At 44.8% G+C, this 24,007-nt stretch overlaps 2 protein-coding genes across 7 annotated transcripts in view; both read right to left on the reverse strand.

Annotated features, from left to right (window-relative positions):
• The window catches only part of kirrel1b (kirre like nephrin family adhesion molecule 1b), a 60,622-nt gene extending 46,003 nt beyond the window's left edge, over positions 1–14,619 (reverse strand). For both annotated transcript variants that reach the window (XM_069510946.1, XM_069510945.1), the window contains exon 1: positions 14,233–14,619. In XM_069510946.1, the coding sequence (XP_069367047.1) occupies positions 14,233–14,278 (46 nt within the window). In that variant the 5' untranslated portion in view covers positions 14,279–14,619. The remainder of the gene's footprint in view (positions 1–14,232) is intronic.
• Positions 14,620–19,363: 4,744 nt separating this feature from the next.
• cadm3 (cell adhesion molecule 3) overlaps positions 19,364–24,007 on the reverse strand; it is a 77,429-nt gene continuing 72,785 nt past the window's right edge. For 2 of the 5 annotated variants that reach the window (XM_069511810.1, XM_069511809.1), the window contains exons 11-12: positions 21,989–22,114; positions 20,350–20,609 (exon numbers count right to left, since the gene is read on the reverse strand). In XM_069511810.1, coding sequence (XP_069367911.1) covers positions 20,491–20,609; positions 21,989–22,114 — 245 coding nt within the window. In that variant the 3' untranslated portion in view covers positions 20,350–20,490. Of the gene's footprint in view, positions 20,610–21,988; positions 22,115–24,007 lie in introns of all 5 variants that reach the window. The other 3 variants (XM_069511813.1, XM_069511812.1, XM_069511814.1) reach the window with 2 other exon arrangements.

A 24,007-nucleotide genomic window follows, 5' to 3' on the forward strand; every position in this document is an offset into this window, starting at 1 on the left:
GAAGCAAAAAGGCTCGTGGCAGAATGTGACGAAACGAGTCGAGTTGCTTGACCTGAATGTGCTGCTGACTACAGCCGCTGTCGCTGCCAGGGAAGGAGTCACCGAACGCAGCCTGTGGATTTACACTGAGAGCGAGCAGCGGTCTCAATGAGCCCACTGTCATTGAACACAACGTGAACGGCACAGGGAGCTGGAAGCGGCTAATGGCGAACCTGCTCCTCCAGTTGGCGTCCGCTGCTTTGAAAGCTCATCAAGAGCGAGAGCTGCTGCAGCTGAGCTCGGAGCTCGGAGACGTGATCTTTGTGCATAACTGCTTTTGGACACTATTAAAAGTGAAATTGTCACAAAAGTAGTTTTACTCTTTTTTTTTTTTTGTTTATTTAGAAAACAACCCGCCCTGACGAACTCCATCAGTATTCACAAAGCTTCCGCGAGCTTTACAGACTGTTACACACAGGTATCATCGAACACTCCCCCCTTTCCCGGGCACATTTACTATTGTGTTGGGTCATTAATGCGCGCTCAACTCATAATTACTATATTTCCAACAGCACTTTAAAGCAGCGTAATTGCAGCGCGCGGCAGATGGCTGTTGGCTAACTGGCTTGCATTCGCGCCTGATGGCTATTTGCTATCGGTGTAAAACAGGCTAATGGTTTGCTGGCCAGCAGCTATAGCTTAAAATAGACAGCTGTCCTGTGCGGGCTCAGCCAGAATTCAAATGACGACGTTCTGCTCATTATCTGCTGGGCAGAATTCACCGCACAACCATGGTCCATAAAAGCAAAGGAAGGAAATTGTAACAAAAAAAAAAAATGTGTCTGATGAGCGTCTGAGTGAGCTGAAGCTAAATGCAAGAAGGTTAATTTATGCAGAAAAACTGGCCCCAGAGTTTACGTCTCATTATAACGAACGCTCCTCGTGGAAAATAACGACCCTGATCCCGATGAAGTGAAAGGAAAGTAAACCGTTAACGACTGCAGACTATATCTCAACTGCTGCTCAAAGCCAGCAGGTGTTTACAGGCTTTAAGGAAGACACTGTTTTTCTTCTTCCTGCGATTCTATCTTTCGACTCAAGAGGGAAAAAAAAAGGGGCGAGACAGAAAATGTGTATTCCTTTTCAAACACGGAGACTAATTACAAGGGATTAAATAATTGCGCGGGGGAATAGTCTGGAAATCTTTCTCCAAACCTTTTGTTCCAAACCCCATTAATTTCACCCCGCTCCGTACGGCGTTATAACGAGGGAACCTCTTTGTGAGCTCTTTCAAAGGACAAATCTTCCAGATTTAAAAAAAAAAAAAAACAGGAATTCAGCGAGACACAGACGCACAAGGCTCGAGTGTGAAAAGCTCAGATTCACCGCGAGGTCGCACACCAACGCCCAAAGTTTACAATGGAAAAAGTTTGATGAAAGTACAGTAGCTTTTTAATTACTCAAAACGAAATCACGTTCAGGCTGCTGTTGTGCATTTTACCTTTATGAAAAAAGAGTGAGTTAAGAGGCTTTCACTTATTTATGAGGCAGTTTTTAAGTTGCGTTGTGTCAAGGTCCGGAAACACAACGACAACAAGCTGCTGCCATTGTACACGGATGGTGTTATACTGTGTATACGGCCAGTGTACTGACGCCTCCGTTACTTTATTATCTGCATTTGAACTAGAAATAATGAGAAAATGTAGATAAGCTATCGTACAAAGAATGTACTTAATATATATAATATACTTAAAATATGCTATTATATAAGACATACTACAAATAATATACTATAATCTACTTAAGATATACTATAATCTACTTAAAATATACTATAATCTACTTAAGATATACTACAACGTTTATACTTCAAGATGTAATATAGTGAAGATAAAATGACACTGAAGTTGACGTCTTGCATCATACTCTGGTTCCATGTGAAGCTTGTGATGATCAGGTTTATACAATCCTCCAACGCTGAGGCTTTTCAGCAAAGCAGTAATTTTATTACACTTATCCGAGCGTCAACCTTCACTTAACAGTTTCATACGATGCACATCAAACGGAGGTATCCTTCAGAGCCGGTGGAGATAAATTCCTTGTGCGTTTACAGTCCGTACCGCGTGCTGCCATTCATTAAAATCCATGGACACATAAAAGATCACCGCGCTGTGTTTAAAAACATATTTGATTGTAAAGCTATTAAATGTAACTTAGAAAGAATTCACGTTTATGCAGCTCACAGCTCCTTTGACTCATGCACCAAATACCATCGGTTTACAGGATGAAGACTTTGGTCCCTCTCCCCCCACATGACCCACGTCGGCTCTTATTTAGGATCATCTTGTAGCTTCAGTGCTTTTGGGGGAACAGATCGAGGCCTCTGTGGTCAGCTGTCTGAACTCTGGGACTCCCAATCAATCCTCTCCCTCTCTCTCTCTCTCTCTCTCTCTCTCCCTGCGCATGTCCCCCCCAGTGTTTTTCCTTGCTCGCTCGCCCTCTCCACATAGTGATGGAGGTCATGTGTGGTCAAGAGCTGAGAATGGACAATCAGGCAGCAGCCAAAGCCAATATTGTCACAGCACAGCCTCTCTTTCTATCGCAGCTACAGTGGAGTCACGTCGCTCTGTGACTTCAGTTCACATTCACAGTGGTGAGCAGTAATGTGATCACTTCTTTTTTAGAAGGGGGGCAGTAAAACAGGAGAGCACCAGTAAAACATCATTGTTTAGACATTTTCATTGACGTTCATTATCGTGCTTTTAGACACAAACGTCAAATATATGACTTTCTTTTGTTTGAATTCAAGAACGACCTGGACTTTACTTTAGTTTGACCCGATGTGTGAACCTGCACCAACAGAGGCTGAACAAGCTGTTGATGATCGGTCCACAACTTTTTATGTGGTAGAAGAACACAGTGTCTCCTCTTTCTATATTACAAATCAATGTTTATGGTTGAAATTTTTCAAGTTCAAATCTTTTTTTAAAAACTCCTCAGAGAAATATGTCTTTATCTGAATATATTTCTACTTGATTGATGCTTTTCCCTGAGATGTGAATAGCTGATCATTTCAAATGTTATAATACCAAAGCAATTATGCTTATACAACTGATTTCCAAGAAACATAAAGCAGAGGGGATTCTGATTTCTATTAACGTAAAGATGAAATGTTGTCAGTTAATGAATTTCATCATTTAAATATATGAAACGTTTCAGGAAAATCACTGTTTTTTAATTGTGTCTTTGTTAAATCCTTATTACAAATGAAAACGGACGAATTGGACGAAGAAATGAACAAAGATAAAAAATAATATTTCTAGTTTCCTCATCTGTTATTACTCTGATCCACAGCATGAGCACAAATGTGTTGAGAACAAAATACAACTAAGACGCCCGAATTATATAAAATGACAAAATCAGAAAGATTCAGATTTTTCTTTTGGTTTTATCAAAGTATAATCATCAACTTTGATCCAAGCTTTTTGATTGGCTAACACAGCAACTCCTCTTCTCTTCTGATCATTGAACGAGGAGAGTTTTCACGCAGAAGTTTGTTGCATTCATTTGAAAAAATAAAAAAAATCTGCTCTGAATTAACGACTTAATTAAAACCGAGCAGATTTTTTTTTTTTTTTATCTCGAGTGAATGAAACACGCTTCCGTATAGTGTCGCGCTCTGCTCCAACTGTAATTCACCTTCATGTGGAAAAAAGACTTTTACATCCTGGACCCTGGATGTGAGAAACACGTCCTCACACGACTGAACTCCACAAGAAAAGTAATATAATCGCTTTTTTTTTCTTTTCCTCTCCAATGAGTGATGAGTAATTAATCACATTTTTAATTAACTTGCACAGAACTGGCCAGATACCGCTCCGTGCTGCAGTGCTGTAAATTCACTCCTTTTGCTTATCTCGCCTTTTCCTTTTCTTCCTATATGTTTTTTTTATTTATTTTTTTTAAAGTTTCTCCAAGTCATTTTTCCTCCCTCTTCTTCCGTTGCTATGGTAACGCTCTCTCTCTCTCCGTCTGTCTCTCTGGTGCACCCCCACTTTCCTCTCTCTCTCTCTCCTCTCGCTCTCTGTCTCTCCAGCGGCTGGTTGGATGGTTGCTATAGAAACAGACTTATTTAAAAGAAGAGCTAAGAAATTATCTTTTTCTCTCGCTCTCCCCCAACACACTCGCTTTTGCTTCTCTCCTTCCTCTTCCATTTTTTTTTTTTTTTTTTTTTTTTACACGCCCCATCTGGGTCGTAGCAGACCCACTCTCGTTTATTGTGGCTCCGCACGGACACACACAAACTCACACACACACACACACATACATGTAAGACCATAACCATAAGTCTTATCCCTAAAGTTATCGTTTCACCTCTCAGGAACTAGATTTTCATCCTCAGTTCAGGTTTGTGTTTCCGTCGTGTCACAGTCTGAGCAGATTGTTCTTCACACAACATGAGGCCTTTTCCACGGATGACATTTTGAAATCTCTCTGCTACATTTAGCTGCTTCACTTTCAGGACTCAGGGATGTAAAGGCGTCACGCTGTTATGACTCACGAGTGCACTTAGATAAAACCAAGCCACACTGTGGCTGTGGATTATTATCAACACTGAAAGGTGCATCTCCCAACAATTAAACATCACAATCAACCACAAGCAATAATGAGGTGTTGTGTTGAAGCGCTGTCCGAACGTTTTGTGAAATTCCGTATACTCTGCACACATCGTTTCCCACAATGCATCGTGAAAAGTAGCGTAAAACCGATGGTCACAAAACAAGCGATATATACCATCATGCATTGTGCTCGGCTCACGGGGGAGAGTCGAGAGGTTTGAATATGATCATTTAATGAGTGTTTACCTGAAAGGTTCAGTGTGAAAGAGATCAATATAAAATAATCCTACTGATGTCTAAATACTGAGGCCGCCATGTTTTTTATACACCAGCCCCAAACTGGACAAACTAAACCTTTTGAGTTTCCATGACGACGGAAGCTGCCACAGGTTCTCTCTCAGGTTCGGAAGGTCGCGACAACAACACAGTGGAAAATCCCACAACAACTTTTATTCATTTTCCACTGAGCTCACTCTACAGTTCTCTACACACCGAGTGAGCGAGTGAGTGAGTGAGTGAGTGAGACACAGCCTCTGATCACGTCTCGTTAGTGAAACAGAGACAAATCTAATTCTGTCATAATCTCTACCTGTGACACCGTCACTTCATTTGAGAGACGAGCGGTGACGTCACTGTCCCCCCTTCACCGCCGCCGCTGAGAGCTGCTCGCTTATCTCCTGCACCCGAGCGCATCAGGCTCCACTGAGGGGAGATAGTGTCACACACACACACACACACACACACACACACACACTTCACCACCTCACCCAACTCCGCTCTCTCGCTCTCTCCTCTCCTCGCCTCATCGAGCCTCACCAAGCCGAGCGGAGCCCAGGGTGTTATCAGCTCCTGATAGTTATCGACTTACATTAAAACATAAGAGGGGAGAGAGGAGGAACAGGCAGAAAGACGGAGGGAGGATGGAAACACAAACAGAGTGGGTGGTGATGGATACCAGCTTTCATCATCCCTAATCATGTTGTCCATCTCCATCTTTAAGTCGCTGCTGCTTCTTTTATCACAGTTTAAAATCCACCAGAGGAAAAAAAAAAAGAAATAACATAAGGAATGGAGGGATATCGTGAGACTTCAAAAAGGAAATAAAAAAGGAAATTGGTGCCCATGCAATGAAATCATTTGGTTACACAAGTTCAGTGTCTGATAAGGGAAATAAGTTTGGAAAAGCCTCCGTGCACGGGAAGATCGGAAAGAGCTAAATGTTGAATTAAGTGAAAGTTGAGCCAGTGGATCGTGGGTCTGTAGGGTGTGAAAAATTAGGATTATGATCTTCATGCATCGGATTTTACAGAGGAAAAGTATTAAATATTACAAACTTTTTTTCCTTTAGCTCAAGCTTTAGTTTGAATAAGATATTAAGTCTTAATGGAATTTAGTATCCGCCTTGTTACATGAGGATAAAACGAAACGTAATAATGTGCAGTTTTATTTAAAGTGCATAGAGTTTAAAATAATATAATAAGAGTTTTTGCAGGAGTCCTCGACCGCTTTGTCTCCACATATTGTTTTTATTTTACAGTGTTCTCGCAGATGTGTCACCTGCAAAAGAGGTTGATGTGTGTAATGTTGAGGTTGTGTCGAGCAGTGAAGAGGTAAAGATGAAGAGACCATGTTGATTTTAAAGGGATTTATAATTCCTCACATACTGTATTATGGGATATGCTGAAACTGACATTGGTTCGTTAGTTTGGCGAAAGAAAAAACTTTGTCTAATGATATTAATTAAAGAAAATTAAACCAATCTTATACTATTTCAAGTTGGAAACACCAGAATAGATTAAATAGATTAAAATGTATTGAGACTGAAATATTGTTGTCGATCACGATCAATGCCACATTATTATGTATTTAGTTATTAAGTTTAAAGACTGATTTTTGCTCCTGAGAGAAGGTTGAGGTTCATATTGATATTGGCTATATTGAACTTTTGTAATATTGTTATTGATGAAAATGAAACCGCTATAATCACTGCCATCGTTTCATCGCCAAGTCGTAAACCTGAACTGCGTTTTTTCTCTGGGATTTCATAGTTCTGATTATTTTTGGGGCCTTATTCTCCAGGTGAGAGAGACAAAGATGGCGACGATGATCCGGTCCTGACGTTCTCGTCTCGGACCCTCCGGCCGTCGTGATGTATATTTCAGATTTATCGCAGAGCTCTAACAACTGGCAAATTTTTAATTCGATAATCTGTCGTTCAAGTAATCACATGAGTTAACTGAGTAATTCTCTCATTGATTACATGAGACATGGTGCTACGTCAGGTATTGAATAAGCACGAGTACTCTCTCACACACACACACACACACACACACACACACACACACACACACACACACACACACACACACACACACACACACACACACACACACAGATATGTAGAAACACACACTTATCCAGCCGCCTGTATAATCCGGGGCAAAGACAAAGGGGAAAACCTTCTGATAGTGATCTTGTAATGGATCAGATTGATTTGATTCACTGCGTCGGACAATTTCTCATTCTCATTCCTCAAGATGCCTCTGAATGGATTTTATGTGGGAGGCCCATTCAATTGTTCTATCTCTCTCTCTCTCTCTCTCTCTCTCTCCCCTCCGTGCATGAGACGGTGAGCGAGCGAGGGAAAACACAGGCAGACAAAGAAACAGAGAGACGCCTGGAACACAAACTACCTCCACACTCGCATCATTTGATCTCGCAGACCTCTGCGTTGACTTCTCTCGTATGAAAGCAGACACGTTTACGCTCGTGGTGCGTTTGATGTCTGAGGTTCTTTTGAACGCTCCTCCTTGGAGAGGGTGGCCAGTTTGGTTTCTCACTTTCCCTCCCACTGAAGCTAAGGGTTACTTCCAGCCTTTTATCACTTTTATTGAACACGCACGCAGAGGAAGGGACCCGCTTCATTCATCCTCCCCGGGCTGAGGACTCTGGCGAGGGCGGCGCTTTGTGCACTGCAGCGTGCAGCTTCTGGAGCCGCGGTGAAATGCCTGGAAAGCTCCAGGACCTGCTCTCCCAGGAGAGTCCCATCTATAATAGGCCTGGCTCCCTCGCTGCAAGCCTCTCCACATAAATCTCTGCTCCCCGACTCTCCTCCTTCCTTCTCTCCTCCTCATCCACACTTTACTGCATCTCATCCTGTCATCCTCTCCTGCCTCCCCCTCATTAGCATTTCATCCCCTCTGTCTTCCCTCCTTTATTCCTCCTCCAGTTTCCTCATCTCCACCTTTATTTCCTCGCTCCCTCATGTCATCCCCCATAAATCTCGGCCCTGCTCTCGTCCTCCTTTTCTCTCCTCCTCTCCCCGTCTTCTCTTTTCCTTCCTACCCAAATTCCGCTCCAGCCCTCATCCTCTCTTCCTCTGATCTCCTCCCTCCAAACTCCATATTGTGTCCCTTTGTGTTTCCTTCACTCCTCCACTCATCCAAATTCTCTCATTCTCTTTTTCCTCCTCTCATCTCACACAATCTGTCTCCAGCTCCCTTGTTCTCAAGGATGCTCTCCTCCTCTTCCTCTTCTCTTTGCATTGTCTCCTCCTCCTCTTTCCCTTCCTTCATTTACCTGGCCTGAAACCTCTTTCTTCTGCTCCTCCTCTGAGCTCTCAAACATCTGCTGTCCTCCTTCACTCCTCCGTTGTCCTCCTCCTTGCCAAATTTCTCCCTTGACCTCGTTCTCTCCCCTAATACACTCCTCTTCTCTCTCTCTCCTCTTCTGCCTTTAACTCCTGTATCTCCCATCATCTTTCTCTCCTGCTTCCCTATCCTTTTCCTTCCCTCTGTCTTTCCTTCTCCACTTCCCTTCTTCTCCAATTTCCCCATCTCCTCCTCTATTTCCCCGCTCCCTCATGTCATCCCCCATAAATCTCTGCTCTGCTCTCGTCCTCCTTTTCTCTCCTGCTCTCCAAATCCCCTCCTTTCTTCCTTCCCAAACTCTGCCCAGACCTCATCCTCTCTCTCGTTTCCTCCATCTGCTCCCTTGCTCTCCTCCTTTCCTCCATCTGCTCTCTTCATCTCCTCCTCTTCATTGCCTTCCTACATGTACCTGGCCTCAAACATCTTTCTTCCTCTCCCTTCTGCTCCCCTTTCCCTAAAACCCTCTTCTTCTACCTTGTCTCCTTTTTTAGCTCCTTCTACTTTCCAATCCTTTCCTCTACACTCTCCATCAACACCTCCGCCTCTCTCTTCTCCTCTCCCTCTTCTTCCACCCTTCCTTCACTGACATTTGATTCCTCACTCTCATCTGAATTCCCCTCCTGGTCCTTTCCTTTCGTCTTCTTCTCATGTACTCCTTCATTTTCTTTGTCTTCCAGTTCCTCCTCCTTCTCCTCCTCCTCCTCCTCTCCGTGTCCACTAGTCCTCTATTATTCAGGCCGACAGATCAGGCAGATTGATGGGTGTCAGTTCTAATACCACATGATGCTTTCTGCTCTGCGTACTCCTCAGTCTTTCACACCAACAGACACACACACACACCGACACACACACACACTCTGAAACACAAATCAACATGTGCGGAGGAGGTTAGGGGGAGTTTGCTTCTGTCGTCAAAGCAGATTACTAGATTATCGGGTCATTGCTGTGAATTAAGCGACGGCAAATTGTGCCAATTATTTTATTTATCTGTTTTAATTGCTGTTCCTTGTCACCTCAGATTAAGCTTCCCGAGCTGTAAGGATATCAGATCTGTCAGGTACTGGAGGGCTTTGGGACGCACACGCACACACACAGACACACACAGACACACACACACACACACGCACACACACACACACAGTGCCGGCGTTGTTGTTTGAACCTCTGCTCTTAAACAGTGCTCGTCACGTCATTCTTAATTATCTTCATTTGAGAGTACAACTTTTTTTTTTTCAAGTGGATTTGTTTTTTTTACCACCCAATTAGAGCCACGGAGTCAGTCAACCTTTTATATTTGCTTTTACGGCACAATCGGTACAGTATGGGACTAATGGCCGGGGCTCGGGTTTGATTCGTCCTCAGGCTGCTCATGCAAGAAATGCTCATCAGAGAAAATCCACCATGAAGATGAACATGTTCAGCCTCCGTCTATATTGAACGACGTTATCTGTGCACTTATTTTTTAATGAATATTGTATCGAGTATTGTTTTTCCTCTGCAGTGGGAGAACAAGATGTTTTTTTTTTTTGCCATCACTTCTGGTCCACTGCTATTTTTTAAGAGCTGTTTTCTTTATTAAAGCATTTCAGACTAACTTCAGGGATCGAGACCTTCAGGGTTTCACCGTGTGTTCTTTTTGTGGTAATTACACGAAGAGCAAGTTTGTTTGTGAAAATCACCTCTTCGTCATAATGAGATCACACAGGTCCCGAGATGCAAACTTGCTGGAACAGTGTGTTCTCATTCAAATTAATGACGGGGCGACATTTCTTTCAGACAGAGGCTGAAAGGAGGAGCTGCAGAAATGGACAATATGAGGAAAGTGATTCATTTTTCATTTCATTTAATTGTTGCATGTAAAACTTTTCAACTAATTTGAATTATCAAAACCTAAAATATGAGAAGGTCACGTCTCCTTTAAGTGTATATTGAGCGTTAATGGTTTATATTTCTGAATGAATCAGTTTAATTCATCATCTTGAAGAATCACAGAGATGCAGAGGTGGTTGAATTTTTACCCTGTGGCTAAAAAAATCCAGCAATGCATCCGTGGGTTTCCCTGTAGCCAGAATTAGCTGGAAATTATATAATCTCTCTCATCTAACCGTGAGGTAATAATAAAAAAACAAGGAAGTGCAGAGGAAATTTAGAGAATCAGGAATCCCTTCTCTACAAGCCGGTGTAGTTCACTGATCGAAAGGCTTAAATGATCCGAGACGGTCATGAAATCCAGAGTGTCCCGACGAGTGAGGGAGATTCTGAGATATTCATGTTCTTTTGTTTTCTATCTGCCTGCGTGTTAGAAACTTCGACCAAGGCCCCCACTCGCTCGCGGTGAGAGTCTCCTTCTTGAATTCCCACATTCAGACATTATCCAGAAGGTTTACTCCAGAGAGACTCCAGAGAATGTCCACAGCAACTAACTTGAATACATGCGTTCTCACATACAGCCCCCTACGGACAGTTTCAGGAGATTATCCGGAGTTTGTGCACGTCTGGAGGCAGCTTTAGTCTCTGTTGCTTTATGGTGGACGGAAAAATTCAAAGGCAGTTGCACTAGATTCAGATTCTTTGAGAGGCGAAACCTTTTCAGTAAAAGAGAAAAACCCTGGGAGCCTGTGGAGCCCACACGTTGGGAATAAACCTGCGCATCAAGTTGTAAAGCGCGAAACGCTCCTCGTCCAGCTGGGTCGCTGTTGAAGCAGGGACCGGAGCCAGTGGGGCCCTCTCTCTTTCTCTCTGTGCTTCCAGAGCGCTGCAGCTCTGCCTCTGTTTATCCTCAAACATCCCCTCTTGTCAACAGATTAGGACTGAACCCCGCTGTCTCTTCCTTTCTTCGTCTCTCGCTGCCTCCATCTCTCTGTCTTTTAGCCTGTCTCTTTTCATCTGCGAGAAAAGAGTGTCGGAGGGGTGGGGGGGGGGGTAGAGAAAGAAAGTGTGTGTGTGTGCATGCCCGTGTGTGTTTGTGTGTGTTTGTGTGTGTGAAAGGGAGAGTGCAGGGAGATGGGACAGGTGCTGGCAGTGCAAGAACTGCTTTGCTTGCTCTGCTTGCATGATCAGGCTGCAAAAATGTTCAGCTCAAGCAAAAGTGCTGTTCAAGAATCGACTGTGAGAGACTCGCTTCCTCGCCTGTGGCCAGAGCGGCGCTGGGAGCACAGTGCTGGATCACAGCAGTACACACACACACACACACACACACACACAAACACACACACACACACACACACACACACACACACACACACAAACAAACACACGTATTTACACGTAGAGGGCCCAACGGTAATTACAGAGGCCCGAAGACACGCGGTCAACCACACAGAGATGTAGTTGGCATGTGTTTGTTTGTTTGTGTGTGTCTGTGTGTGTGTGTGTGTGTGTGTGTGTGTGTGTGTGTGTGTATTAAATCAGGACGCTCAGACAGTCGGAGCTGTCATGCAGCCGACACCTGGAAGAGTCCAAACAGGCTAAACACACATTAGGCTGCAGCAGCTGCATGTAGGGGACGGATTCACTCTGATCACATTTACAGGCTTACACCGGCTCAGCTGGAGACACTGATCTGCTGCTCTGCTCTGTTCTGTTCTCTGCTCTGTTCTGTTCTCTGCTCTGTTCTCTGTTCTCTGCTCTGCTCTGTTCTGTTCTCTGCTCTGTTCTGCTCTGTTCTGTTCTCTGTTCTGTTCTGTTCTGCTCTGTTCTGTTCTCTGTTCTGTTCTGTTCTGTTCTCTGCTCTGTTCTGTTCTGTTCTGTTCTGCTCTGCTCTCTGTTCTGTTCTCTTCTCTGCTCTGTTGTGCTCTGCTCTGTTCTGTTCTGTTCTCTGCTCTGTTCTGTTCTCTGCTCTGCTCTGTTCTCTTCTCTGCTCTGTTGTGCTCTGCTCTGTTCTGTTCTGTTCTCTGCTCTGTTCTGTTCTGTTCTCTGCTCTGCTCTGTTCTGTTCTGCTCTGCTCTGTTCTCTTCTCTGCTCTGTTGTGCTCTGCTCTGTTCTGTTCTGTTCTCTGCTCTGTTCTGCTCTGTTCTCTGCTCTGTTCTGCTCTGTTCTGTTCTGTTCTGTTCTGCTCTGCTCTCTGTTCTGTTCTCTTCTCTGCTCTGTTGTGCTCTGCTCTGTTCTGTTCTGTTCTCTGCTCTGTTCTGTTCTCTGCTCTGCTCTGTTCTCTTCTCTGCTCTGTTGTGCTCTGCTCTGTTCTGTTCTGTTCTCTGCTCTGTTCTGCTCTGTTCTTTTCTGCTCTGTTCTGCTCTCTGTTCTGTTCTGTTCTGCTCTCTGTTCTTTTCTGCTCTGTTCTGTTCTGTTCTGTTCTGTTCTCTGTTTATTCTGCTCTGTTCTCTTTCTTCCTCTCCCTCCTCTTCCGTCCAGCTTCCAGCTCTCGTCCTGCTGACACTGATTCATCATGTTGTCGACCAGTCTCATCTGACTCACTGGATTCTTATTGAGAGCTGCATCCATTTTAAAAACCCGAGACGCTGATGTTCTGTTCTCTCTCTGTCGTGTGAACGACTCGTTTCTACCCGAGAGTTTAAAGTGATCACGATATTAGATTCTGTGTTATTCCACTCAGGTGGTCAGCTCTGCTCCAGCTCCTCTCACTGTCTGTCTATGCAGATAACCGTCTGTGGCTCATCACACCGGCGGCCTGCGGCACCATGAGACCCAGGTGCTGAGACAGGTACACACACACACACACACACACACACACACACACACACACACACACACACACACACGGATGAACTGTTCACATCAGGCCACATCCATTAATCACCTCTGTCTTTGGAGCTGTGATTGCCCTCAAACAGAAACACACACTACCTCACACCGTTAGTCTTTTTGTGTGTGTGTGTGTGTGTCTGTGTGTGTGTGTGTGTGTGTGTGTGTAGGCTGGGGAGAGAGAGAGAGAAGGGGCGAGAGGGTAATCTATCAAGGTGATCGATAAACAGGGACATTAATATTAGTAATGGGGTTTCTCCTCCAGTCCAGTGAGTATGTCTCCGTCTTTATGGTAAAATATGAATTTTTCTTGGCACCTTCACCAGCCAGACCGCGCGCACGGGCACGAGCATGTCCAGACTCTACCTGCATGCTAAGAGGAAGAGGACGCACTGGTCTGTCTATAACACACACACACACACACACACACACACGCACGCACACACACACACACGCACACACACACACTTCCCCTCTCTTGAGACTCTTGCGCTCTGGTCTTTTCTCTCTCTCTCACACAAACACACACACACACTGAGGTTGATGGAATGCGCGTGTGTGAGTGTGTATTGGAAATTGATCCAGTGTGACTCATGTTGAAGCCCGGTGACCAGACTGTGCACTGGATCCTCGCCTCATCTATCATCCCCGGCTGGCAGGTTATGCGCAATGTGTGTGCGTGCGCGCGTGTGAGAGAGTGAGAGAAAGAAAGAGAAAGTGCGCGGATACGTGCACACTGTGTTGACCCACTGCGCGTGCATGCACGTGTCAACCACATTTATCTACTCGTGCGTTTGAAAGGTCACGTCAAAGCAATGTCGCGTGCAGATGCTCCACGTCTCTCCCATAAACGTGTAATTGAAGAAAAATGAACGCAACACGTCTGGGCCGTGCGCGTGCGTGTAAGTGGACGTGTGTGCGTGTGTGTGTCTACTCTGAATCTCATTTCCCCCCAGCGGAGCAGAGACCCTGAACACCCCACGACTCTAACTCTTCAGCGCCACTGAGCTGTAATGATGATGTCCAGGGCTGCACAAATAACACACGCACACGCACACACACACACACACACACACACACACTGTGCCAGACATAGACGCACAACAGCAGAGGCACTGGACTCAGGGCGCACAGACTCCCGCACACACACACACACACACACGCAGCAGAGGAAACAACAAGGACAAAGAGGATGATGGACAGAAGAGAAATGAAAAGTAAAGTTTGCAGAATATTCTCCCGCCTCCGTCACTTCGGCCCCAGTGTGTTGAAACATCTCTCACCTCGGCTCAGAGTGATCGCCAAAGTTAAGATCCACAGGGTTGGCATGGTTCAGCCGAGCGCATTCAGATTCCTCCCCTCGGCTCCGCGTCCCCGAGCAGACACCATCAATTCCTGCGGAGCGGCTGGATTCGGCTGGAATCCTCTCGGAGTCATGAGAGTGAGAGGAGACAGATTCAGAGGGAAAAAAAACAAATCCACCGCTTCTTCACCCTCCTCTTCCTCGATTTCCCCGTGCGTAAAATAAACCTGTCTCCACTTTTATTTGACCTCTCTCGCTCTCTCTCTCTCTCCTTCTCAGTTTCTGCGTCCCCCTTTCCTGTGTGCCTCCTGGATTCCCATTAAAACAGGACTGAATACCCCTTCTCTCTCTCTCTCTCTCTCTCTCTCTCTCTCTCTCTCTCTCTCTCTCCTCTCTCTCTTACAATCAGTGGCACACACCCCCTCCTCTCTCCCTCTCTCCTCCACCTCCACGCCTCCCCTGCTCCAAATCTCCGTTTTGGACTCCACAGGAGGAGGAGGAGGGCGCTCCAGCGGCCGCAGGGAGAACTGCGCCCTGAAAACTTAAATCAATCAGAAGCTTAAAATGACTGAATGCGACTTAAACACACACTATTCTACAGCGGGTTCTGTTTTTATACATGTATGTTCAAATTAAAGGACAGTCACTCTGACCAAGTCACGTGTGTGTTTGTGTCTGTACACTAAAGACTGGCTGCACAAAACAAGTTAATCTGAATCAAGATATATTCCAAGTTTAGCGTTCGTACTTTTTAAAGTTGGTGGTACTTGATTAAAACGTGTTGAAACATTTACTCGAGGTCAGAATTAATTTTTTCCAGGTGTCGGCCCGTGAAGATCTATAGAAGAAAAATCAGCAGTTTGTATATTTTGCTGACTTAATCTGTGTGTACAACCATTAATGAAGTAATATTTTAAAAACCCAGGTAGATGTTAACTGTAACCCAAAGTTAATCATTGATATTCAAAATAAAATAACATGAGTATCAGAGAAAAAGACCCGTCAGTCAATATTTAAGTGACAACACGCCGAAATCTCTTTCTCTCACATTTTCCTTTTATAAAAATCTTTGTCTGTGATTGTCCACAGTAAAATGAATCCTCACATGTTACATCAGCTTTGATTTACTGTTGTTTCTCTGCAGAGTTCCATGAATATAGACCCAAACTTTCAAAATATATTCGAAGGAACAAAAGCCAAAAGAAACGACTTCACTGTCCGCAGACACAGAAACGTGAGCTATCGTGTTGTAAAATATACATTTTAGTAAAAAGGCATTCCACACTTATTATTAGCAGCAGTATTAATGGATTTGATCGAATTTAACATGACCAAACTGAGCGTTCATACTTTCCGATGATACTTCTTGCACTTTGAATAAGTCGATGTTCAGGGACGACAAACAAGTCTGCTTCTCTGCAACAGCTGGAGAGAGTTAGGAACATCCAGCTGCGTGAGCACCGTGACGACTCACTGTGCAATTAACTAGTAGCATGTGTGCAGTGTGAGGCTGATTATTAACATCCGACCCAGTATCAACATGTGGAAACAATACCCCCCACCCCCCGACCGCAGAGCGAGAGGGGCGGAAGGAACAAGAAAAAGATAAGAAAGAAAGAAAGAAAGGAAGAAAGAAAGAAAGAAGGGAAGAAAGAAAGGTCATGAGACCACAAGGCCTTCATAGTGTTTATGAGAGAAAGAAAGCATTTTACAGTTTAATCCATTTCAGCAATAATAAGACAAGCATGTCTGCAAACAGGAAATTAAATTTAGTCCAATTCAGGTTTTCATTTTTTTTACATTTGACCTTTTCAGCAAGGGACATTGAGTTATTGTGTTGCACTGCCCCCTGTTGGACATGTTCAGTAAGTGCACAGTGTGAAAAAAAAATGGAGTTTTTTTTTTAATAACCTGTTGATTGTTTTCACTTTTCTACAAACTGTGGTTATTTGATTTATATTTAGCTCATATAATAGAAAACACTAATTATATTGCGTCATGTCAACAATGTCACGAGTAGTACTTCAAATACTAGGACATTAGAGATATGTGTGTATGTGAGTTGATTCTAAAATTGATTTTGGAAATCAGGAAGAACCGACAACAACAGGTGAAATTAACCCAAATGCATGTTTATTGAAGTCAACAACTGAACTGGTATTTTTGAACAGAAAACCAAATCAAAACAAATACTTCATGAACATAAACGGCCAACAGAGACAAACCCACCACAGCATGCGGTTGGCTCTCACCTTGGTGACATCTTCAGCGATAGTAGAAATGAACATACGTGACAGCACTACTCTCGTGTGATATGGACATTTATTCAAAAGGAAGACTTGTCATCCAAAAAAAAAAATGATGCTAAAGACAAAGACGTCGTTTTAGTCATTGAAATTATAACATTTTTCGTGAACGCAACACGCGTAAAGAGTGTTTTTCGGAGTCTGTTTGGATCAATTAATACACGTCTCACATTCATACACAAACACACATACACACACATATGTACAAATACACCACAGTCACAGACGCCATGCCTGCTGTGCATATTCAGATATGTGTGTGGATGTGCATGTACCCTAAGTGTGTGCAACGTGTGTATGGGTGCGTCCGTAAGAGTATCCAGTAAAGGCAACACTATATACACGAAATTATATAAAAATGGTTGTTGAAACAATAAAATACGCAAAAACTAAACTTCTAACCTTCAAGTTTTGGACAAACTAATAAAAATATGATTATCGGTTGAACTGAAAGTAATAAATTTAAGATTATGCACACCTTTTACAAAACGGAATTTAAAAATCAATTTGTCTGTAGCATAAGAAGAAGAGAGATGAGAGGCAGCTAGTGTGCGACTGCCCGAAGAGGAGTTGGTGAGAGTTCAGTGGTGGGACAGGACAGCTCGGGACAAGACAAGCTGCTGTTTGCTGGCATCTGGTGACAGTTTGTCATCACTGCACTGATGCACGGGACTATGAGTGACTCTGACGGCGTGCCACTGTACCTCTGTGTTGATTGAATGGAGCAGTGGTGGCAAAAGAAGTGTTACGATGCGGAGGTACAGATGGTTGAACTGGGGCACGGCCTATGTTTGCAGATCAGAGAACGGCGGCGAGGTCAGCCCGGGGCCGACCGCCGCCCTCGTCTCAGGAGAGAAGCTCGTCGCCGCTGCTCATCCCCGACACTATCTACATTTCCAACCGTTTCTCATGCAAGCTACATGCTAGCACATTAACTAAGACGAAGGACAGGACGATAAATTACAGGCAAATACAGGTCCATTAGTTTTAAAAAGACACTACACTTTTTAGGTATGAGGCAGATTTTCCTTTCTCCATTCACAGAGCAGAATTGGACTGGGATTAAATACTAACCAAAGGTATCTCTTCAAAGTGGACAGCGAGCTCTGTGCGACGAGGCCCGTCCTCTGGTCTGCAGACACGAGGCTGAAGAGCGTTGCAGCGTAAACGTGGAATCAACGGCGTCATGAGCTCCACAAAATATTCACCTCGGTTTTTGTTTCAACCGTGTCCGACGGAATTCAAACGCCGTTGACGCCAAGTTTACGAGAACGAGGAGAGAAAATAAGACAACAGCGGACCCTGCTTCGGGCCACATTACCCTTTGTATTTTAGCTAGCTTATAGACGCACCAGCTGGGCTTCAAATGCAGCCAGCGAGGTGGCGGTTAACGATGCGGGGGAAAGGTACGAAAAGCACAATCCCTGAACATTCCCAAAAAAGGTGTACAAAAACTATCACAGACATAACTGTCTACGGGTCGACGGACAACAGCAAATGGATTCCTCTCTGTAACAACACTCCCAGAAGGTGCTGAGGAGAGCCACCATCGAACGCCGGCGAACCTAGAGACGCTACTCCTAATGTACGTCTACATGGACTCCTGAATGAGAGAGAAACCAGCGAGGAGAATCGGACATCGAGCAGAGATGGGTGGTGGTGGTGGTGGTGGGGGGAAGCGATGAGGAAAGGAGTGAGCGGGTGAAGGTGGATCAGGACACAGACCGGATGATTAATTAAAGAATGGAAAGAAATGGACAAGCTGGGCGGAGGGGAGGGAGGGAGGGAGGGGGACGTTTAAGTTCCTGAATGACTTTCTTCAGCGTTAGTGCAGCACAGACTGTAGCTCGGCACCGCGCCCGCAGGCCAGACCTTGGCACGTGAGCAGTCCGGAGCCCAGAGCCTCTTAGTTAGATTGCAATCAATTTCCACGACCGGGCCAATCGGAGCTTGCCAGGACCGAGGCCGACTCCCAACCTTAATAAAACACTCGTCATTTGTGGGAACCTTGTGCTAAGCTGGCGAATGATTCCTGCAAACACACGCAGGAAAGAGACAGAAGAAACAATAACAGAAAAGGGTTTTCTTTTGCCAGGAAGTTTGTCATAATGCTTGTAGGCAATCTTGTTTGGCCCTGTAGTGGAAAGCAAGCGAGCATTTTCACCTCCCGCGAGCAGCGACTGTGCCAGCGTCTTAGAGGAAGTCATGAAGTCACTACTCAATGAATTTAGCGCCAGGTGGTCGTGCCAAGACAAGCAGTCTGCTGTGGGGAGAGAAAAGGTGGAGGCGGGAGGTGCGGGGCCGAGTGGAGCCGTACACGAGCACCAGCGCCGGGCAGGGACGCTGCGGGAAAGATCCATCGAACAGGTTGACCCCCCTCTGAAAAAGTTTTTTCGACTGAGGTTTTGCTACAGTTTAGTTTTTGGGGAGGACAAAATGGCGGCAGTGGACGCGGGACATGGGGACAGAGGTAAACAAACAAACAAACAAACAAACAAACAAACAAACAAACAGCATCAAAAACCCCTAAACCTCAAAATCGAACCACAAGTTGGAAATGATATTCATGGACTCCTGGGCTGACAAACTGACAGACACTGTAAACTGTTAACACTGACAGCAACACACCGAGACACCGACGAGAGGAAATCTCTCACGAGTCCTGAAAACCAAACGGGAAAAAAACAACCAAGAAAAAAAATCAAGGAAACATTCCTCATACAAATATTTGCAGTTAAGGTTAGTTTTCATCGCAACGTCATCATCGTTATTTTTTTAATAATTTTTTCCCCCCGGATACTGATATTTTTGTCTCGTATGTAATAAAAACAGGCAGGCGTATTTTTTTTTTTTTTTTTTTTTTAGAGTATATACGTCACTGTAGTGCAGTAACAGACCGTATCAGATACAGAAGAGAGGGAGATGTAGAGAGAGAGAAGAATGAGAGACGGAGGGTAGAGAGAGGACAGAGAGTGTATTTACAGCACACCAAACATCTTCTGTCAAGTAAAAAGAATGCTATATAATTCTATATATATATTTATATATATTTATATATGTATACTGGAGCCCCTTGGCTTTGTAGCGCGAGGTGGGAATGCTAGTTTTGCATGATTGTTGCATGTTGCTGCGCTGAGGGGGGGGGGTGTTTGAAAGAGGTTTGATGGCGTAAAAAGATGAAACCGAGAGAGAGAGAGAGAGGGAGAGGGAGGGACGGGGGGAGGGGGTTGTGTCTGTCAGTGATGATTTACGTAGAAATCTCTGCCACTCAGGTGTTCACAGAGGGATTCTGGGTAAGAAAAAAATAAAAAGATGTGAAAGACTGAGCTGGTTTGAATGTCGGCGGGGGGGGGGGGGGGGGGGGGGGGGGGGCACGTTGGCGTCGTGGTGAGAAGTGAAATATCAGGATGGGGGGGGGGCGGAATGTGAGTTACAATTCAGTTTTCGGGGAGTTAGAAATCGGATGCGATGTTTGTGTAAAAATGTCATAATTCAGACGTGTTAGTAGGAAGCTCGCGTTCCTTATTCTGAGCATCTACGAGCGTTCGAGTCTGCGAGAAGAGGTTCTTCCCAAAACGGACTCGAGTATTTTTCTGCATGTGTGTGTGTGTGTGTGTGTGTGTGTGTGATTGTGTAACCTCAGTTTGTCCGTATGTCAAGTGCAAAATCTCACTTCCCTGTATCAATGCAAAGAGGGTAGTACCAGTCGAAGCTCAACTCATCGCTTTATGCCACCCACAGTTCTTCCCCTCCCTCCCCCCCCCCCAATCATCATCATCATCCCTCCAACCAAGTGAAGAACTGAAGCGTCGTGAAAACAAAATGGAGGGTTTTTTTTCCCCCCCTTCACTCCTCCCCATCCCTCTACCACACGTCCTCCAACTTTTCCACCTCCTCCTGCCGCTCCTTTTCTCCACTGCTCCCTCCTCTGTCTAGATGAAGTACTCCTTCTTGTCCTCTGCTCCAGAGTGGCCTCCCTCTGCGTTGATGATGGCAGTGTCGGCATCAGGGGCGTCGTCCGAGCCCTTGGCTTCGTGGGTCAGATACGTCCCTGTGGAAGGAAAGAGACGGAGAGAGACGGAGAGAGAGTGAGCGAGGGAGATGATGGGTTTGCTGAGGCAGCAGAAGTCAAACACTGGCTCTGACAGACGACAGAGTCCCGGTGGTTATGTCTTAATCATCGTTTTCAATATGACACTTATTAAATTGATGGAATCGTGTGTGCGGTGAGTCACCGTCTTTTATCAACAAGAATAACTGAATAACTTTGATATATGGATGTTGTGCGTAGCTGGTGAATCAAACGTTTGTGACAAAACTCTCTCGCTGCATCGACCGGGAAGAGGTGAAAGTCATGAATCCGGAGTTTGTGACTTTGACCAGTCAAGAAATGACCGAGGAAGAAATTTACATCCGATGCCAGAGGCCATCTTTGAACAGAGACGGGGTTTATGATCTATCCCCCAAATATGAAAAATATGACCTGGTATTAAGTGCCCGCCCCGACTCGGACAACCATCCATTTGTTGGGGAAGACCCTGAGATGTCATTGAAAGAACCCAAAAGATAGAAAGTGGAATACAGGGTTAGAATATTTTGTCAAACTACTTTTAAAGTGAATTGAATCTAGGATAAATAATCTTTTACAGAACACAAGTGCACATTTTCTTTATCTGTTGCTTTGTGGCTAATAAATCTCAAGTCACTCTAACAACAGGTGCCTGAACCAACCAGAGGGAGCCGCTGGTACAGCAACTTGATCCCTCACAGGCCCGGCACCATGTGAACACGAGGCACCAGGCGATCGTGTTCGATATTCTGACCCAGCTGGAGGCACCGGAGCTGGGGGGTGAATCTGGCTAACTTTGGTGTTGGTGGAAATGTGTTATCAACTGCACCACCTGGGGGCCAAAACATGTCGATATTACCATTTAAATTTCCCCTGCTGGAGCGGAGACATTTGAAAGTGCTTTGTTCCTGTTTGTTTATATTCCAAAAGCGAATTTTGGAGAACTGAGCGTGAGTGAGTAGAGAGAGACAGAGCAGAGCACAGGAGCTGATGTGAGTAAGAAGGCAATTAAGTTTCCTCCACATCACTTTCAATCTAATATTTGACCATTTAATTGAAAATACGCGGCGGAGACGTTGTTTGAATCAGGAAATCTAATCTCACAGGATGTTGTGTGACCCAAAATGTTTTAAAAGGCAATGAATAAACATTCTCTTCATTCACTTTCTTATTCTGCTTTGAGAGTAAAACAAGTGAGGCTTGTGCCTTGAATTTATATTTAGGTATGAGTGCATTTCCATTTCTTTGAATGCATGTGTGTGTTTTTTAATTTTGAGATCCTCTTGGTTCGTATGGATCCATATTTATTTAAGTGTATGTCCATGTACACTCATGCGTGCACGTGTCTGTGAGCAGCTGACCTTTGTGTCTGATAAGGTATCTGCCGAGGACAATGAGGAGGCAGAGCAGAATGAAGACGATAACCGCCACCACACCTCCGATCACAGCGTGGTCCACCCCCGAAGAGGTCAACATGGCTGTGGGGTCTTGAGAAGGAGAGGAGAGGAGAGGAGAGGAGAGGGTGGAAGGTGAAAGATTGTGGTTAAGAAAAGGAGGTGGAAGAGAAATGGATGAGGAAGAAACAAAGAAAACAGCGAGAGAAAAAGAGGAGGAGACAGTGAGAAATAAGCAGAAGGAGGGATGAAGACAGGGATTGAGGGAAAAGGGGGTGGTGGAGGAATTTTGGTTGAAACAGGAGACGGATGATGAAAGGCAGCAGAAATACAGAGAGAGAGAGAGAGAGAGAATAATGGGGAGAGTGAGGAGAAGACAGAAGAAAACAAAAGAACAGGGAAGCAGAGAAGTCTTGTCAGTATATAATACACAGGCACAGATGCAAAGCTTCAGAACACAGAGACAAGGATATGAGAAAAACCAGGCGAAAGAAAAGAGGCCACCGTGTCACCCTCCACCCATTAAAAATGATTTGTGACTCACATGCAGCACGACGCTAAAGTTCACCCGCAGAAACTTGTGGGGACAAACACAGATGATGTTGGGTGAAATCCTTACCGCTAATTCAGGCCGGGGTCATTTCCATTTTGTTATGCTCTTCTTTTGATTAAGAGACTCGTGGTTTGAGGAATCCGAGGCTGGATCACCGAGGAGGGGGAGCAGGTAACTGCAACATGCCCCCAGACCTCCACACTTTATAATAATCAAATGTATTCTGACTATGGCACATAGTACCAGGAATTGTATTATTAATATTCTTCAGAAATATACTTGTTGCATTATCTTTTTAACTATTATTTAAATTCCAAATTATAAAAATTCAGGATTTTCACCCACCAACAGATATTAGATCATTTCCCACAGTTTGCCTCGTTTCAGACCCTCTGGCTTCTCGCCCCTTGGAGAAGTGCATTTCCTACATCGTTTATTTCGCCTGACTTTTCCGAACAGCTCAAATGTTGGGTGTCAATTTGAAATCACTCAGAAAGGCACAACTCAAAAGAAACACTTTTTATATATAAAGGCATGAAAAAAAAAAAAAAGGAGCTGAACAAAGAGGCTGGTTTTCGCTCGGTGAATGTTTGAGAGGTCAAACCGATGAAGAGGACGAGGATTCAACCAGTCAGAGGAAGAAAACTTAGCTTGTACATCCATTCAGAGCACAGGAGTGAGAGATCAGAGGCACAGCAACAGCCGTAAGACAACCAGATATGCAGACGAAACTGAAACTGATGAGGGAAGGGAGGGGAACACAACCAACTGAGACACCAACAGGTTCGGTCAACGGCCAACGTCGGAGGAACAAGTCACATTTCTGCCAGTTAGAGACGTGAAGGAGCATAACAACAACCAACCAGAGGCCAACCACATACAGAGAACAGGGAGAAGAGGGGGGGGGGGGTGTGGAGCGGTGTGCACCAGTCAGAATGACACACACACACACACAGACACACAAACACACACACACACACACACACACGCTCTGGCTGGCCGGTGTGGAGGTGAGAGGGGCATGCTGACGAGGCGAGACTGAGAATGAGCCCATAAATCCTGCTGTCAGCATCAAAGAAAAGCAGACAAGACCCGAGAACACCTCGAAGCCTGGCCCCTCCCTCACAGGCTAACACACACACACACACACACACACACACACACAGAAACATGCAGTGGAAGTGAAACACTGTGTAAATGACTCGTACCACTTAAGGGGTCATGCTAGTGTGTGCGTGTCCTTGTGAGATAGATAGATGTGAGCGTGTGGTGCGAATAGTGTGCTGTGAATGTGTGTCACATGTGAGGGAGTGTGTGTGTGTGTCTATGTGTGTGTGTGTGTGTGTGTGTGTGTGCGTGCGTGAGTGTGTGTGTGTGTGTTTTGAGCTCGTCTGGGCATGTATGGGCAACAACAAAGAATTACGTGGGCAGGA

Source organism: Paralichthys olivaceus, chromosome 16 (assembly GCF_024713975.1).
Source record: "Paralichthys olivaceus isolate ysfri-2021 chromosome 16, ASM2471397v2, whole genome shotgun sequence".
NCBI classification, from domain to species: domain Eukaryota; kingdom Metazoa; phylum Chordata; class Actinopteri; order Pleuronectiformes; family Paralichthyidae; genus Paralichthys; species Paralichthys olivaceus.